The sequence below is a fragment of the Hemiscyllium ocellatum genome, chromosome 5 (genome assembly GCF_020745735.1).
Source record: "Hemiscyllium ocellatum isolate sHemOce1 chromosome 5, sHemOce1.pat.X.cur, whole genome shotgun sequence".
Taxonomy (NCBI): domain Eukaryota; kingdom Metazoa; phylum Chordata; class Chondrichthyes; order Orectolobiformes; family Hemiscylliidae; genus Hemiscyllium; species Hemiscyllium ocellatum.
Window position 1 is genome coordinate 93140141 of NC_083405.1, and position 15232 is coordinate 93155372.

Sequence of the window (15232 nt, forward strand, 5' to 3'; positions counted from 1 at the left end):
TGGTAGTGAAGAATTAGAACTTGTCATTCCCTTTTTCTGCTTTCTTCACGCACTTGCTGCATCAATCATAGCACAAGTTTAAAGTCTTTTGGATTTGCCTGCCCCAGGCTCTCTCTCTTCTTGTGTTATTCTAACATTCATTTTATTCCAGACTCATTTCCTCTACCCTGCCTCCTTTATGTTGAAACTTTTGTTACAATCTTATCTACCCATAATGCTACCTTTAAGTACTGTGTACTTGCATGCTAAGGTCTCTCACTTCATTTACCCCCCTCAGTATATTCTCATTTATTGTGTGGAATATTGTACAAAATAATGAGAGAGGAAGTATTATAGAAGTTGGAATCCTTGAAAATGGATGAGTTATCAGGGTCGGATAGATTGTTCTGTAGGATGTTGGAGGAGGCCAGACAGGAAACAGCAAGTGCTCTGAGGGTTATTTTTCAAGCTTCACTAGACAGATGAGGTGCTGGAGGACTGGATGAATATAAATAGGATCCTGTTGTTAGAAAGGGTACAAAGGAAATGCCAAACATTTAGGCTAGTTAAGCTTACGTTCATGGAGGGCAATTTGTTAGAATCAATCCTGAGAAATCGGATAAACTGTCACTTAAAGAGACATGGATTAGTCAGGGATAGTGTCTGCATATGTTTGTAAAGGGAAAGTCATGCATCACAAATTTAATTTGTGGAAGTGACAAGAGTATTGATGAGGGTAATGCAGTGGATACTGTCTACATGGATTTTAGTAAGGTGTTTGACAATGTTCCACATGACAGACTGGTCAAAGAAATAAAAGCCCATGGGGTATAGGGTAATTGTTGAATTGGATCAAAGTTGACTTAGTAACAAGAAAAAAAGTGTAATGGTCAATGACTTCATTGCAATTGGAAAGCCATTTCAAGTGGTGTTCTGCAAGGCTTTGTGTTGGGGGTCCAGCTGTTGGTTTAAACGCCAACAGTTTGGATTTGAACAGAGGCACAATTGGGAAATTTGCAGACAACACAAAAATTGGCTTTGTAGTGGACAGTGTAGAGGATAGCTAAAAGTTCCAAAATGATTTGGATGGGTTGGTGGAGCGGACAGGAAAGTGGCAGATGGATTCAGTGCTGATAAGTGTGAAGTTAATGCATTTTGGGAGGTCAAAGAGTAAAAAGGCAATGCGCCTTAAATGGGGATATACTGAGAAGGGTAAATGAAGTGAGATATCTTGGCGTGCAAGTGCACAGTACCTAAAAGTTGCATTATGGATAGATAAGATTGTAACAAAGACATATGGAATGTTGCCTCTCATTGACCAAGGTTTAGAATACAAAAATAGAGATATTGATGCAGGTATAATGATATACAACACCGTTGAGGCCACAACATGAAGTACTGTGTGGAGTTGTGGTCAGCACATACAGAGCAGAAGTAATTACTCGGAGGAGAATGCAGAGAAGATTTACTAGAATGAGGTTGGCATTGATTTTCTTGGAACAGAGAAACTGAAAGGTGACATGATTGAGGCAAACAAAATTGTGAAGGTTAGAGATAGAGTAGACAGGAGGAACCTGTTTCACTTGGCAGAGAGTTCAAAAGCTGGGGTCACAGATTCAAGTTAAGTGACAGAAGGATTAGCAGGGATGCAAGGAAAAATGTTTTTACACAGATAGTGGTGAATGTCTAGAAGTCACTGCCTGAGTTAGTGGTTGAGGCAGAGACCTTACATTTTTTTAAAAAAAAGAGTTTACCTGGATCTGTCCCTGAAGTGCTACAAGCTGCAGGGCTCAGGGCCATGTATAAGAAGATGGGTACAGAAGGGGCATCTAGGTGTTTTTGGGTCGGCATGGACAACAAGGGCTGAACAGCCTCCTTCTGTGCTGTATTATTGCTTTGATTTGTGGTTTCAGTAAGATCACCTTTCTTTCCAACGCGGACCGGCCCAACCTACTTAACCTCCCCTGTATGACAGTTGCTCTGTGCCGGGTATACAGGCAATGCAAGTACATCTTTTCTTGGGTAACAGAACAAAAAAACATTCACAGTATTCCAGCTGTGGTCTGACTAGTACTCTGTGTAGTTTTAGCAAAATGTATCAATTAAAGGTCACCATTCTACTTGCCTTCCCTATTACTTGCTGAACTTGGCTGCAAAGGTTTTGTGATTCATGAGGATTTCCAAAACCCCCTCTGCTGCAGCTTTCTGCAGTTTTTTTTAAGTTAAATAATAATCAGCTCCTCTATTCTTCCTCCCGTAATGCATAACCTCACATTAACTTCTATTTCAACTGTCAAGTTTCTGCCCACTCATTTAACCCATCATAATACATCTTCAGACTCCTAGTCTCATCTTTGCAATTTCCCTTGCCACTTCCAGTTGTCTCATCCACCATAGTGCATTCATTCATCCAGTCACTAATATATATTGTGTTTAATAGTTATGGACCTAGCATGGATCTCTGTGAGTTAAAGATTGTCATTCTGAAAATGCCCCCCTCAGCCCAACTGTCTGTCTAGCTATCCAACCCTCTATCCGTGCTAATATATTATCCACAGCACGATGGGCTATTAATTTGTAGCCTAATGTGTGGTACCTTCTCAAAACCTTCTGAAATATCAAATATATTACATCCATTGCTTCCTTTTATCTATCATGCTTGTCATCTGCTCAAGATATTCTAATAAATTTGTCAGTTATGACTTCCCCTTGAAGAAGTTTAGATAGAGACAAAAAAACTGCAGATGCTAGAATCCAAAGTAGAAAGGCAGGGGGCTGGAAGAACACAGCAAGCCAGGCAGCATCAGGAGGTGGAGAAGTTTTGTGTGTAGCCCTTTTTCAGGACTTGGGGTGAGTGTGGGGGAGCTGCAGATAAAGGGGGTGGGTTGGAGCAGGATGATGAAGTAGAGATAGGTGACGACAGGTAGAGAGTACGATCTGGTTGGTCAGTGGGAGGAATGAATCCAGTTGGTGGCAGGGAGCAGTGACAGTGAGAGGTAGGGGCTGCGAAGGGGGCCAGGGTATGGGGAGGGAGGTTATTTGAAATTGAGAATTCGATGTTGAGTCCTCAAGGTTGTAGGGTGCCCAGGTGGAAGATAAAGTGTTGTTCTCCAATAGGCGCTGTGGTTTATTTTGGCAATGGAGGAGGCCAAGGATGGTCATGTCAGGAAGGGAGTGGTTGGGGAAATTGAAATGGGTGCTGACTGGGCAGTCCAGTCGGCCCCTGCGGACCCAGCTGTGGTGCTCGGTGAGTCATTCCCTAAGTTTATGTTCGGTCTCCCCTATATAGAGAAGACCACATCGGGAGCACCTAATGCAATAAACGAGGTTAGAACAGAGGCTGTTGAACCTCTGTCTCACCTGGAAGGACTGTTTGGGGCCCTAGATGGGGGTGAGGGGGTGGTGTACTAGCAGGTTTTGCATTTTTCTGGTTGCAGTGAAAGATACTGGGGTGTTCACACCACCCCCAGCCACTGAACGAGGGACTGTCAGAGGCAATGGTCATTGCAGAAGACAGAGAGGAGGGGAAGGGAAGATGTTCTTGGTGGTGGGGTCTATTTGGAGTTGGCAGAAGTGTTTGAGGATGATGCATTGGATGCAGAAACTATTGGGGTGGTAGGTAAGGACAAGGGGGACTATTGCCTTATTGCATTGGGGGAGGAGGGATTTAGAGCAGTGGAAGAGGAATTGGACATGGTGTGGCGAAAAGCTGTCTGAATGAGGGAGGGAGGAGGAAAGGTGCGTTGCTCAAACTAGGTGGACATCTGGGGTGCTCACGAGTTGAATGTCTCCTCATCTGGGCAGAGGCGGAGGATTTGGGAGAATGGGATGGAGTTTTTGCAGGATACTGGGTGGGAGGAGGAGAATTCAATGTTGAGTCCTCAAGGCTGTAGGGTGCCCAGGTGGAAGATAAGGTGTGTTCCTCCAATAGGTAGTTATGGGAGTCTGGATTTGTAGTAGACGTCTGTCTGCAGACTGTTGTCAGAGTTGGAAATGGTGAGGTCGAGAAAGGGGAGTGAGGTATCTGAGATGCACCAAGTGAACTTGAGGGCGCGGTGGAAGTTATGGGTGAAGTCAGTGACTTGTTCTAGTTCAGCATGGGTGCAGGATGCAGTACCAATGCCGACATTGATGTAACAGCAGAAGAGTTGGGGTACAGTGCCTGAGTAGGTGCTGAAGAGAGACTGTTAGAAATGGCTGACAAAGGCAGGTGTAACTGGGGTCCATCCAGGTACACATGGCCACCTCCTTGATTTGGAGGAAATTGGAGGAGTTGAAGGAAAAGTTATTGAGGGTGAGGACCTGTTCGGCGAGGCAGAGGAAGGTATTGGTGGAGGGATACTGGATGGGTCTATTGGAAAGGAAGAAGTGGAGGGCCAGGACACAGTCCTTGTGGGACATGGATGTGTATAAGGACTGCATATCGAGAGTGAAGAGAAAGCATTGCAGGCTGGGGAACTGGAAGTTGTTGAAGATATGGAGGGCGTGGTTGGTGTCGCGGATGTAAGTGGAAAGTGCCTGAACTATGGGGGAGACGATGTAGTTGAGGTAGGATGAGAATGAGTTCGGTGGTGCAGGAGCTTGCCAAGATGGTGGATCTCCTGGGGTGGTTGGGCCCTCTATAACTTTTCGTTCAACTTCTCACATTTCCTCGAAATCAAAGGTGTGGCCATGGGTACATGGATAGGCCTCAGCTAGACCTGCATCTTTATCGGCCATATCGAACAGTCTCTCTTCAGCACCTACATAGGCACTGTACCCCAACTCTTCCACTGTTAATCGATGACAGCATCGGTGCAGCATCCTGAACCCAGGTTGAACTGGAGGTGTTCATCGAATTCGCCCACAACTTCCACCCTGCCCTCAAATTCACGTGGTGCATTTCAGACACTGCCCTCCCATTTTGTGACTTCATCATTTCCATCTGCAGCTACTTTCTGCAGATGGACTTCTATACAAACCCACAGAATCCCATAACTATCTGGACTACACTTCTTCCCATCCAGTATCCTGCAAAATCTCCACCCCATTCTCCCAATTCCTCCATCTCTGCTGCATCTGCTCGGATGAGGAGACAATCCACTCGTGAGCATCCCAGATGCCCACCTATTTTGAGGAATGCACTTTTTCTCCCTCTGTCATCTAGACAGCCCTCCACCGCATCACCTCCATTCCCCATTCCATTGCTCTAAAACCCCCCTAAACGCAATAAGGACAGAGTCCCTATTGTCTTCACCTACCACCCCACTAGTCTTCGCATCGAACGCATCATCCTCAAACACTTCTGCCAACTCCAAATAGGCCCCACCACCAACAACATCTTTCCCTCCTCACCCCTCTCAGCCTTTTGCAAGGACCGTTCCCTCTGACAGTCCTTGGTTCACGTCATCCCTGCCACCGAGCCCCTGCAACCAGAAAAAATGCAAAACCTGCCAGTACACCACCTGCCCCCCCCACCCCACAACCACCACCATCCAGGGCTCCAAACATACTTCCAGATGAGACAGAAGTTCTCCTGGGTCTATTGCAACCCAGTTTATTGCATCAGATGCTACTGATGTAATCTTCTCTACATCAGGGAGACCAAACTTAAGCTTAGGGAACGGCTCTCCGAGCATTGCAACCTGGTCAGCGGGAGCTGACCCGACCACCCAGTCCGCACCCAACCACTCCCTTTCTAACATGACTATCCTTGGCCTGCTCAGTTGCCACAATGAACCACAGCCTCTATTGAAGGAACTACACATTATTTTACATCTGAGCACCCTACAGCCCAGAGGACTCAACATTGAGTGCTCCAATTTCAAATAACCTCCCTCCCCATCCCCTGACTCCCTTTCCAGCCACTCCCCCCTGAATGCCACTGCTCTCTGCTATCAACTGGGTCGTACTCTCTACCTGTCTTCACGTATCCACATTTCACCAACCTGTCACAACCGACCCCCTTTATCTGCAGCTCCCCCTACACCCATGCCCAGTCCTGAAGAAGAGTTTCACCCGAAACATCGACTTCTCTACCTCTTGATGCTGCCTGTCCTACTGTGTTCTTCTAGCCTCCTGTCTGTCTACTTCCAATTGAAGGCATGCTGACATTGCTAGATCATATTATCTATTTCTAAATGCTCTGTTATTAGATTCTTTTCAAAAGAACCTAGCATTTTCCTAAATACAGAGATTAAACTAATTGACCTATAGTTACCTGTTCTTTATCTCCATGTCTTTTTAGATAAAACTGTTGTACTGATAACTTTCCAGAATCTAAGGATTCTTGGAAGATTACCACAAGTGTATCTAGTATTTCTGTAGTTACATCCTTCACTAACGTATGATATATCACATCAAGTCCAGAAAACATGTTGATCTTTATCACCAATTGTTTCAGAAGCACTTTTTCTCTAGTGATAGTTATTGTATTTATTTCATCATATTTTGCTCCTTGATTATTAAATAATTTTGGAAAACTATCCAGTGTTATCTTCTTTGAAGGCTGATTCAAAGTATTTATTCAACTCAACTGCTATTTCCTGGTTCTTCCTCATTTTTATTTCCCCAGTCTTGTAGTCTAAGAGGCTATATTTACTTTGGCTTCCCTCTCCCTTTGTATGTCTCAAGAAGTTCTTGCTGTCCATCTTGATATTATTGACACATTTACATTCAGTTTATTTTCTCCCTTTTTTTGATAATCATGTTGGTTTTTAAAAGTTTCTCAATCCTTTGGCTTACCACTAATTTTTGCCACAGCGTATGTTTTAATTTAATATGATCTTTCACTTTCCTGTTTCACCATAGTTGGTTTATCCACTACTTAGAATCTCTGTTCCTCAGTAAGATGTATCTTTGTTGTGAGCCATGAGCTGTTGTCTTAAGCGTTTGCCCGTTGTTTCTTAACTGTCCTTGTTGCTAGACTCCTTTCCTAGAGTACTCTAACCAGCTCTGCCATCATTTTTTTTGTAATTAACTGTATTTAAATTTAACGCAGTTGTTTCTGACTCAAATTCCAAACTCCGCCCCCCCCCCACTAAAACTGAATGCTAAATTCTACTATGTTATGGTCACTGTTTCCTCATTACACATTGATAGATCCAACTAGCCTGATCTCTGGTTGGGTCCACCATATAGTGTTCTAGGACACTGCCCTAAATACATACTATGAATTCTTATAGAACATAGAGTACGGCACAGAACAGGCCTTTCGGCCCACAATGTTGTGCTGACCATTGATCCTCATGTAAGGTAAACCTAATGTACGAACCCTCAAATTTCTGTGGCCATATGCATGACCAGCAGTCTTTTGAATATCCCCAATGACCTCGCTTCCACAACTGCTGCTGGCAACTCATTCCATGCTCTCTCAACTCTCTGCGTAAAGAACCCGCCTCTGACGTCCCTCTATACTTTCCGCTAAACAGCTTAAAACTATGACCCCTCGTGTTAACAATTTCTGCCCTGAGAAAAAGTCTCTGGCTATCAACTCCATCTATGCCTCTCATTATCTTGTACACCTAAGTTAGGTCCCCTCTCTTCCTTTTTTCCAATGAAAAAGGCCCAAGCTCAGTCAACCTCTCTTCGTAAGATAAGCCCTCCATTCCAGGCAGCAATTTGGTAAACCTCCTCTGTACCCTCTCCAAAGCATCCACATCTTTCCTATAATAGGGCGACCAGAACTGGACACAGTATTCCAAGTGCAGTCTAATCAATGTTTTATAGAGCTGCAACAAGATCTCATGGCTCTTAAACTCAATCCCCCTGTAAATGAAAGCCAAAACACCATATGCTTTCTTAACAACCCTGTCAACTTGGGTGGCAATTTTAAGGGATCTATGTACCTGCACACCAAGATCCCGCAGTTCCTGCATTCTGCCAAGAATCCTGCCTTTAATCCTGTGCTCAACTTTCAAATTCGACCTTCCAAAATCCATCACTTCGCATTTATCCAGGTTGAACTCCATCTGCCACCTCTCAGCCCATCTCTGCATCCTGTCAGTCACGCTGCAACCTACAACAGACACTAAACTGTCAACGACACCTCCAACCTTTGTGTCGTCTGCAAACTTGCTAACTCATCTCCTCATCCAAGTCATTAATAAAAATTACAAAGAGTAGAGGCCCAAGAACAGAGCCCTGTGGAACACCACTCACCACTGACTTCCAGGCAGAATACTTTCCTTCCACTACCAGTCACTGTCTTCTGTCAACCAGCCAATTCTGTATCCCATTCCTCCTGACCTTCTGAATGAGCCTCCCATGGGAAATCTTATCAAATGCCTTGCTTAAGTCCATATACACTACACATACACCGTATACACCACATCCACTGCTCAACCCTCATCAACTTGTCTAGTAACTTGTTTTTTTTTGTCGGTTTCTGCCAATCTGACTATTCCAACCTACATGAAAATTAAAGTCACCTATGCATAATATACTGCTTTTGTTACATGCCTTCAATATCTCCTGATTTATTCTCTGTTCCATCATTATAGCTACTGTTAGGGACCCTACAGACAGCTCCTACCAGTGTCTTCCTCCCTTTTTTATTTCTTGCCCACAGCCATGTGGATTCTACGCCTTCCAATCCCAGATCATTTCTTGCTATCACAATTATTTAATCCTGTACTATTAATGCTACCTCCTCACCCTTTCCTAATCATCCAAAACTTTGCATCTTCTTGAACATTTGGTTCCCAGCTTTGATCTACTTGTCACTGTGTCTTAATACTGGCTATACAGATTGTATCTGTTAACTTGCATTTGTGCTATTAATTCATTTATTTTGTTCTGAACACTATTCTTGTTCAAGGGTTAGCAGTGCTACTTCACGGTGTCAGGGGCCTGGGTTCAATTCTAACCTTGGGCAACTGTGGAGTTTGCATGTTCTCCCCCTGTCTGCGTGGATTGCCACTGGGTGCTCCAGTTTCCTCCCACAGTCGAAAGATGTGCAAGTTAGGTGGATTGGTGTGCTATAAATGCCCATAGTGTTCAGGTATGTGTAGGTTAGGTGCATTAGCGATAGGAAATGCAAGGTTACAAGGATAGGGAGATGGTTCTGGGTGGGATCCTTTGAAGGGTCAGTATGGACTTGCTGAGCTGAATGGCCTGTTCACACGTTGTAGGGATTCTCGGTGATTAGCCATTAATTTTGTCCTTCTATAATTATTCCCCCCTTCACTCTATTTACTATTTGTGTACTGTCTCTTTCTGTCCCACTCTGATTATCATTATCAAAATAACTGCCTTGTAATTCTGCCATTTTAGCTTGCAAGCTTGTGCGCACCCTCCCCACCATTGGTTTAAAGCCCTTTCTACCGCCCTAGTTATTTGATTCACCAGAAAATTGGTCCCAACATGGTTCTGTGCCGTTACCCCTTATTCCCTTTTATTTTGTCATGTTTACTCATTTTCAATGTCTTTGCTCTGTGAGTAACTTTGTTTAGTAATTAACTATTGTACTATATAAATGTAGTTCTTAATCACTTGTTGTCTTATGTTTCTTTGTAAAGAAGCTGCATAGTAAATTTGAATCTTATAATTTTAGGAACGGGCTTGCAGTGGACAGAGTACTAGCAGTTCTTCTCTCGCCAGTCCACCGACAACTGGACAGAGTCCAGCTCTGCAAGGATCAGGAATTCATCAGGTTAATTGTATGTCAGGAGCACTTGCTAGCGGTATGCAGACAATGGCCTCCTCCATCCCCACAATGTCTTCAGTAGGTGGGTTAATGGGAACTTTACCAGGAAATCAACTAGCAATAAATGGATTTGTAGGTACTTTAAATGGAGTTATACAGACTCCCATCTCAATAGCGCAAAATGCAAGTCCGCTAACGCATGCAGCTGTACCACCTAATGTGAGTGTTCCATTGTCTACCAATCTAAACAACAGGTAAGATCTTTCAAATATTTCTACCAGCATTTTGAAAACTTGCTTTTGGTCTATAAAATCAGCACTGAGTTTCATTTGGTCAGTCTTACGATTCAAATGTTATCACAGAACAGTTGACATGCTGAATTTTTCAGGTTTTTGCTTGGAAGTTTATTGTTTCTGAAAACAAAACTGAACTAAACAATTACTAATCAGAGCATATTGAAGTAGACTGATGTTTTCTTGATGTAGTAAAGATTAAAGCTGTGTTAACATTTGTCTCCAGTGTCAGTGCACAGGCAATCCAGATGAAGTGTTTTTTAAAATTTCCATGTTGCCAAATTTATGTTTGCCTCCACTTTTCTTGAACATTTTTACCTATCCCCCTTGTCCCTTGGCAATCTTGTGAAGAACTAATTGCAGTACTCTGTGTATTTTGTAAGTTGACAGTATCGATGTAAGAGATGATGGCATATTACACTGTGGCAGCAAGCAGGGTTGTTATCTGTAGCCATTACTAGTAAATTGGATGCTAACAACTGGCACAGGGATCATTGCCAATCCTGATCAGGTTAGCTGATAAGAGATGGCAGCAAGATTTCCGATTGTGATTGGATGTTTTCATGCGTGTTTGTTCATGTATCACTTGCCAGTCAATCAAAAATGTTAATTTGCCTTGTGGAAATGGTAGGTTGGTGTCTTTGTCTTTGTCTTTAAGATAGTTCAAGGATAGTTGCTTTGTGTCAAAATAGATTTTGAATACCATCATATGTTATGATATTTTTGCAACAATTTTATTGAACTGGAGGAGGCCAGATGACAACTTTTCTTCATACCAGCTCTATAGATGAAATCCAGTCTGCTCCATTCCCTGATCAATAGTTCTGAACATTTACTTCTTTCAGTAGCCATTGAATTTTTTTTTCAAATCATTCATTGTCTTAAACTAGTCAAGTAGGTACCATGTTCAAGTTATCATCACTTATGGAGGGGTAAACAATGTGAAAAGGTTGTCCGTCGGGTCCCTTTTAAATGTGAAACCAACCCCCCTCCACCTGCTGCAAACCAGGTAGCATCAGGAGGTGCAGATGTCAACCACCCTATCTCCTCTTTTATCTACAGCACCCTTTACATCCACCCCCAGCCCTGAAGAAGGGTTACAACCAAAACATTGATTTCTCCACCTTCTGATGCTGCCTGGCTTGTTTTGTTCTTTCTGCTTGTCTATCTTATTAGCAAAAGGCAGCATGGCTTTGCAAGAAAGACTGTACCTTACAAACTCAATGTTTTGACGAAGTGGCAAAGATGTTTGCTGAAGGCAGGGTGATATATGATGTCTCTATAGACTTTTGCAAGGCTTTTGATAAGGTTCCTCATGGCCGGCTGATACAAAAGGTGAACTCAAATGGGCTCTGTAGTGAGATGGATACAGAGCTGGCTTATAGTCATAGAAGGCAGACACTACTGCTCGAAGAGCGTTTTTCTTACTGGAGCTCTGTGACCAGTGGTGTTTTTCAGGAATCAGTGTGGTGATCCCTTTTATTTTGGAATTATAGATAAATGATTTGCAGGAGAATGCAGGTGGCCTGATTAGTAAGTTTGCAGACAACACAGAGATTGGTGAGTTGCAGATTGTGAGGAAGTTTGCTCGAGGATATAGCAGGAGATAGAAAGGTTTGGGCAGAGAAGTGGCAGATGGAGTTTAATCCCGACAATTGTGAGGTGATGCATTCTGGGATATCTAATGCAGGATATAATGCAGGAAGGAATTGTACGGTCGATGGCAGAACTCTTTGTAGCATCATCACACAGAGGAACCTAGACGTAGAGTTCCACAATTCCCTGAAAGTGTGAATACAAGGATAAGATGGTCAAGAAGGCACTTGGCATGTTTGCCGTCATTAGTCAGGGCATTCAGTATGAAAATAGACAATTTATGTTGCAGCTGTATAGATCACATTTGGAATATTGTGTGCAGTCCTGGTTGCCACACCACCAGAAGAATGTGGTGGCTTTGAAATGAGCACAGAAACTGTTAACCATGATGTTGCCCACAAGGAGAGATTGGACAAATGTCATTTATTTTGAATGTTGAAGGATGCAGGAGCCCTGATAAGTTTACAAAATTATGAGAGGCGTTGACAGGTGAAGTCTTTGTCCCGCGGCAGAAATATCAATTACTAGGGAACACATGTTTAAGTTAAAAAATGGGTAAGTTTAAAGGAGATGTGAGAGGCACATTTTTTACATGGAATATGCTGCTAGAAGAGGTGGTGAAGGTGGATACAATGGCAATGTTTATGAAGCATCTTGACAGTACATGAATAGGTAGGGAGTAGAGGGATGCAAACCATGTGAGGCGAAAAGTTTTTAGTTTAGGAAAGCATCATTTGTTGGCTCAGTTTTAATGGATCAAAGGCCTGTTCCTGTGCTGTTCTTTGTTATATAACTACAACATAGCTTCCTTTTTTTTGTACTCAATATCTCTATTTATGAAATCCAAGACCCTATTTGCTTTCAAAGTCCGAAATTTCTGGAAAAGCTCAGTAGGTTTGACAACATCTGTGGAGAGAACAGAGGTAATGTTTTGGGTCGAGTGAACTCCTATTTGCTCTGCTGGCCACTTTCTGAATATTCTGAATATGTCCTCCTATCTTCAAAGTTCTCTGCATATGTAACTCCAGGCTACTTTTATTCCTGCACACTTTAGAATGTTGCTGCTAAGTGTGTAGTGCCTCTCCCCTTCTCCTCTGCCAAAATACATCACTTCTCCGTTTCCTGTTTGTATCTTGTTGGTAATCAATTCGTAAGATAGTCGTTGTTTGCCATACCTCCGGGGTTTAGTGTCATCAAATTTTAAAAAATTGTACAAGTAATTAATCTCAAAGAAGCAGTGTTCCTATCCTTGGGAAGTTCACTATGTACTATTCTCCTATTTCAAAAAAAATTTGCCACAACTTACTGACTCAGGGATGAAAAACAGTTTTTAATAATCTAATATGATGTTGATACTCCTTATAATTATCAATTTGATTCATCAAACATTTATGTGGTATTTTGTTAAGCACATTCTTGAAGTCCATATAGACACCATCCACTACCTTCTCTCCATCACTCTTCTCTGTTACTTCATCAAAAGATTCAGGTGATCAGTGAGGATTTTTAGAAATGTATTCTGGTTTGTCTGAACTAATTTGGACATTGTTGCAGCTGAAAAGTAATTAGAAAATTCACTTTAAAAATTTTTAACATACAAATCGATTCATTAAATGCAATAGACCAAGCTGGTGGATGCTGTGTGTTTCATGGAGAGCACATCTGCAAAACATGGTGGCTGCTTGAGCACCTTCACCTCAGAATTGATGAGCTGGAGTCAGAGTGAAGAGCTAGAGTATGAAACTCACTGTGTGGAAATATGGTGGAGGCCAGTTCAATGGAGGCATTCAGAAGGGCTTTGGATGATTATTTAGATAAAAATAAATGTACAAAATGTATGAGGAAGAAACAGGAGATTGGCAGTAGATAATGATGCTCATTTACTGAGCCATTACAGTTAAAAGAGCCTCCTGCTGTATTGTAATATTTCTGTGATTTACCTGGACACTTTCAGAGACAATCACACCTCTTTAATTAACTACATTTCATGAAACTTTGTCCATGGTCAGGGAAGTGTGACTGCCAATGCTGCTATTGAGATCCTTAATTTAAGTTTGCAGCCTCAGTTCTCAGTTATTGCCCAGTTGGTTCATGGTTTTGCTCTTGTTGTGGATAAGGGCGCAGACAGGAGAGAGGATGAGCAAACTGATGATAGCACCGGTACAGAGTGCATTCAAGTTGAGAGAAAAAGAAATGTTGTAGTGGTAGTAATTGGAAATAGCATAATTAGAGGAATAGATGCTGACATCTGCAGCAAAGCCAGAGTCCCAAGGTTTGCTCACCTGGTGTCAAAGTGATGGGCGGCACGGTGGCACAGTGGTTAGCACTGCTGCCTCACAGCGCCTGAGACCCGGGTTCAATTCCCGCCTCAGGCGACTGACTGTGTGGAGTTTGCACGTTCTCCCCGTGTCTGCGTGGGTTTCTTCCGGGTGCTCCGGTTTCCTCCCACAGTCCAAAGATGTGCGGGTCAGGTGAATTGGCCATGCTAAAATTGCCCGTAGTGTTAGGTAAGGGGTAAACGTAGGGGTATGGGTGGGTTGAGCTTCGGCTGGTCGGTGTGGACTTGTTGGGCCGAAGGGCCTGTTTCCACACTGTAAGTAATCTAATCTAATCTTAAGGGCATCTCATCTGTGCTAGAGAGCAACAATCCAGTTGTCATGATCTAGGTAGGTACCAATTACCTAAATAGGACTTGGAAAGGGATCTGCTGAGGGGTTACAAGCAGCTGAGGGTAAAATGTAAAGCAAAACCACAAAGATGATCATTCCCACATTACTCCTTGAGCTAAATGCAATTAGGAATAAGATGAATAGATTACAAAAGTAAATGTGCCACCTCCAATTCCATTTAATTTTGCTCTTTCGTCCTACCTTTCCTTAATTTTATGTTTTGTTTAATTAGAGACCCAGGTAACTTGGTGGTTGCAGATAAAGGTTTTGAAACAAAGAACACAGGTGATTTGGTGGTGGGGTAAAACTTTCAAATAAAAGCATCTCTGGATTGTAGACAAAAAGTAAAAATCTGGCTCAAAGATTGGTATGGGAGAAATGGTTTCCAAGTAAACCTTAGCAGGACTTTATACAATTAATTGTAGGATCCTCAGGAGTGTTGCTGAACAAGGAGCGCTTGGAATGCAGATTCATAGTTCCTTGAAAGTGGAGTCGCAGGTAGATAGGATGGTGACGAAGGCTTTTGGTATGCTTTCCTTCCTTGGTCAGAGTAGGGAGTACAGGAGTTGGGAGGTCATGTTGTGGCTGTACGGGATATTGGTTGGGCCACTTGAAATATTGCGTGCAGTTCTGGTCTCCTTCCAATCGGAAAGATATTGTGAAATTTGGGGAGAGTTTAAAGGAGATTTGCAGGGATGTTGCCGGGGTTGAAAGATTGAGCTATGGGGAGAGGTTGAATAAACTAGGGCTGTTTTCCCTGGAGCATCGGAGGCTGAAGAGTGACCTTATGGAGGTTTGCAGAATCATGAGGGGCATGGATAGGATAAATCAACAGAGTCTTTTCCCTAAGTTGGGGGAGTCCAGAACTATAGGGCATCAGTTTGGGGCAAGAGGGGAAAGATATAAAAGACATCTCAGGGGCAACATTTTCACGCAGAGGGTGGTACGTGTATGGAATGAGCTGCCAGAGGAAGTGATGGAGACTAGTACTGGATGGTTATGTGAACAGAAAGGGTTTGGAGGGATATGGGCTAGGTGCTGGGAGTTGGGATTAGATTGGGTTGGGATAT

The 15232-nt window shown here is 42.9% G+C and overlaps 1 protein-coding gene across 8 annotated transcripts in view; it reads left to right on the forward strand.

Annotated features, from left to right (window-relative positions):
- The window catches only part of mllt10 (MLLT10 histone lysine methyltransferase DOT1L cofactor), a 454712-nt gene that overhangs the window by 427466 nt on the left and 12014 nt on the right, over window positions 1–15232 (forward strand). For all 8 annotated transcript variants that reach the window (XM_060824984.1, XM_060824989.1, XM_060824988.1 and 5 more), the window contains one exon: window positions 9512–9858. In XM_060824984.1, the coding sequence (XP_060680967.1) occupies window positions 9512–9858 (347 nt within the window). The remainder of the gene's footprint in view (window positions 1–9511; window positions 9859–15232) is intronic.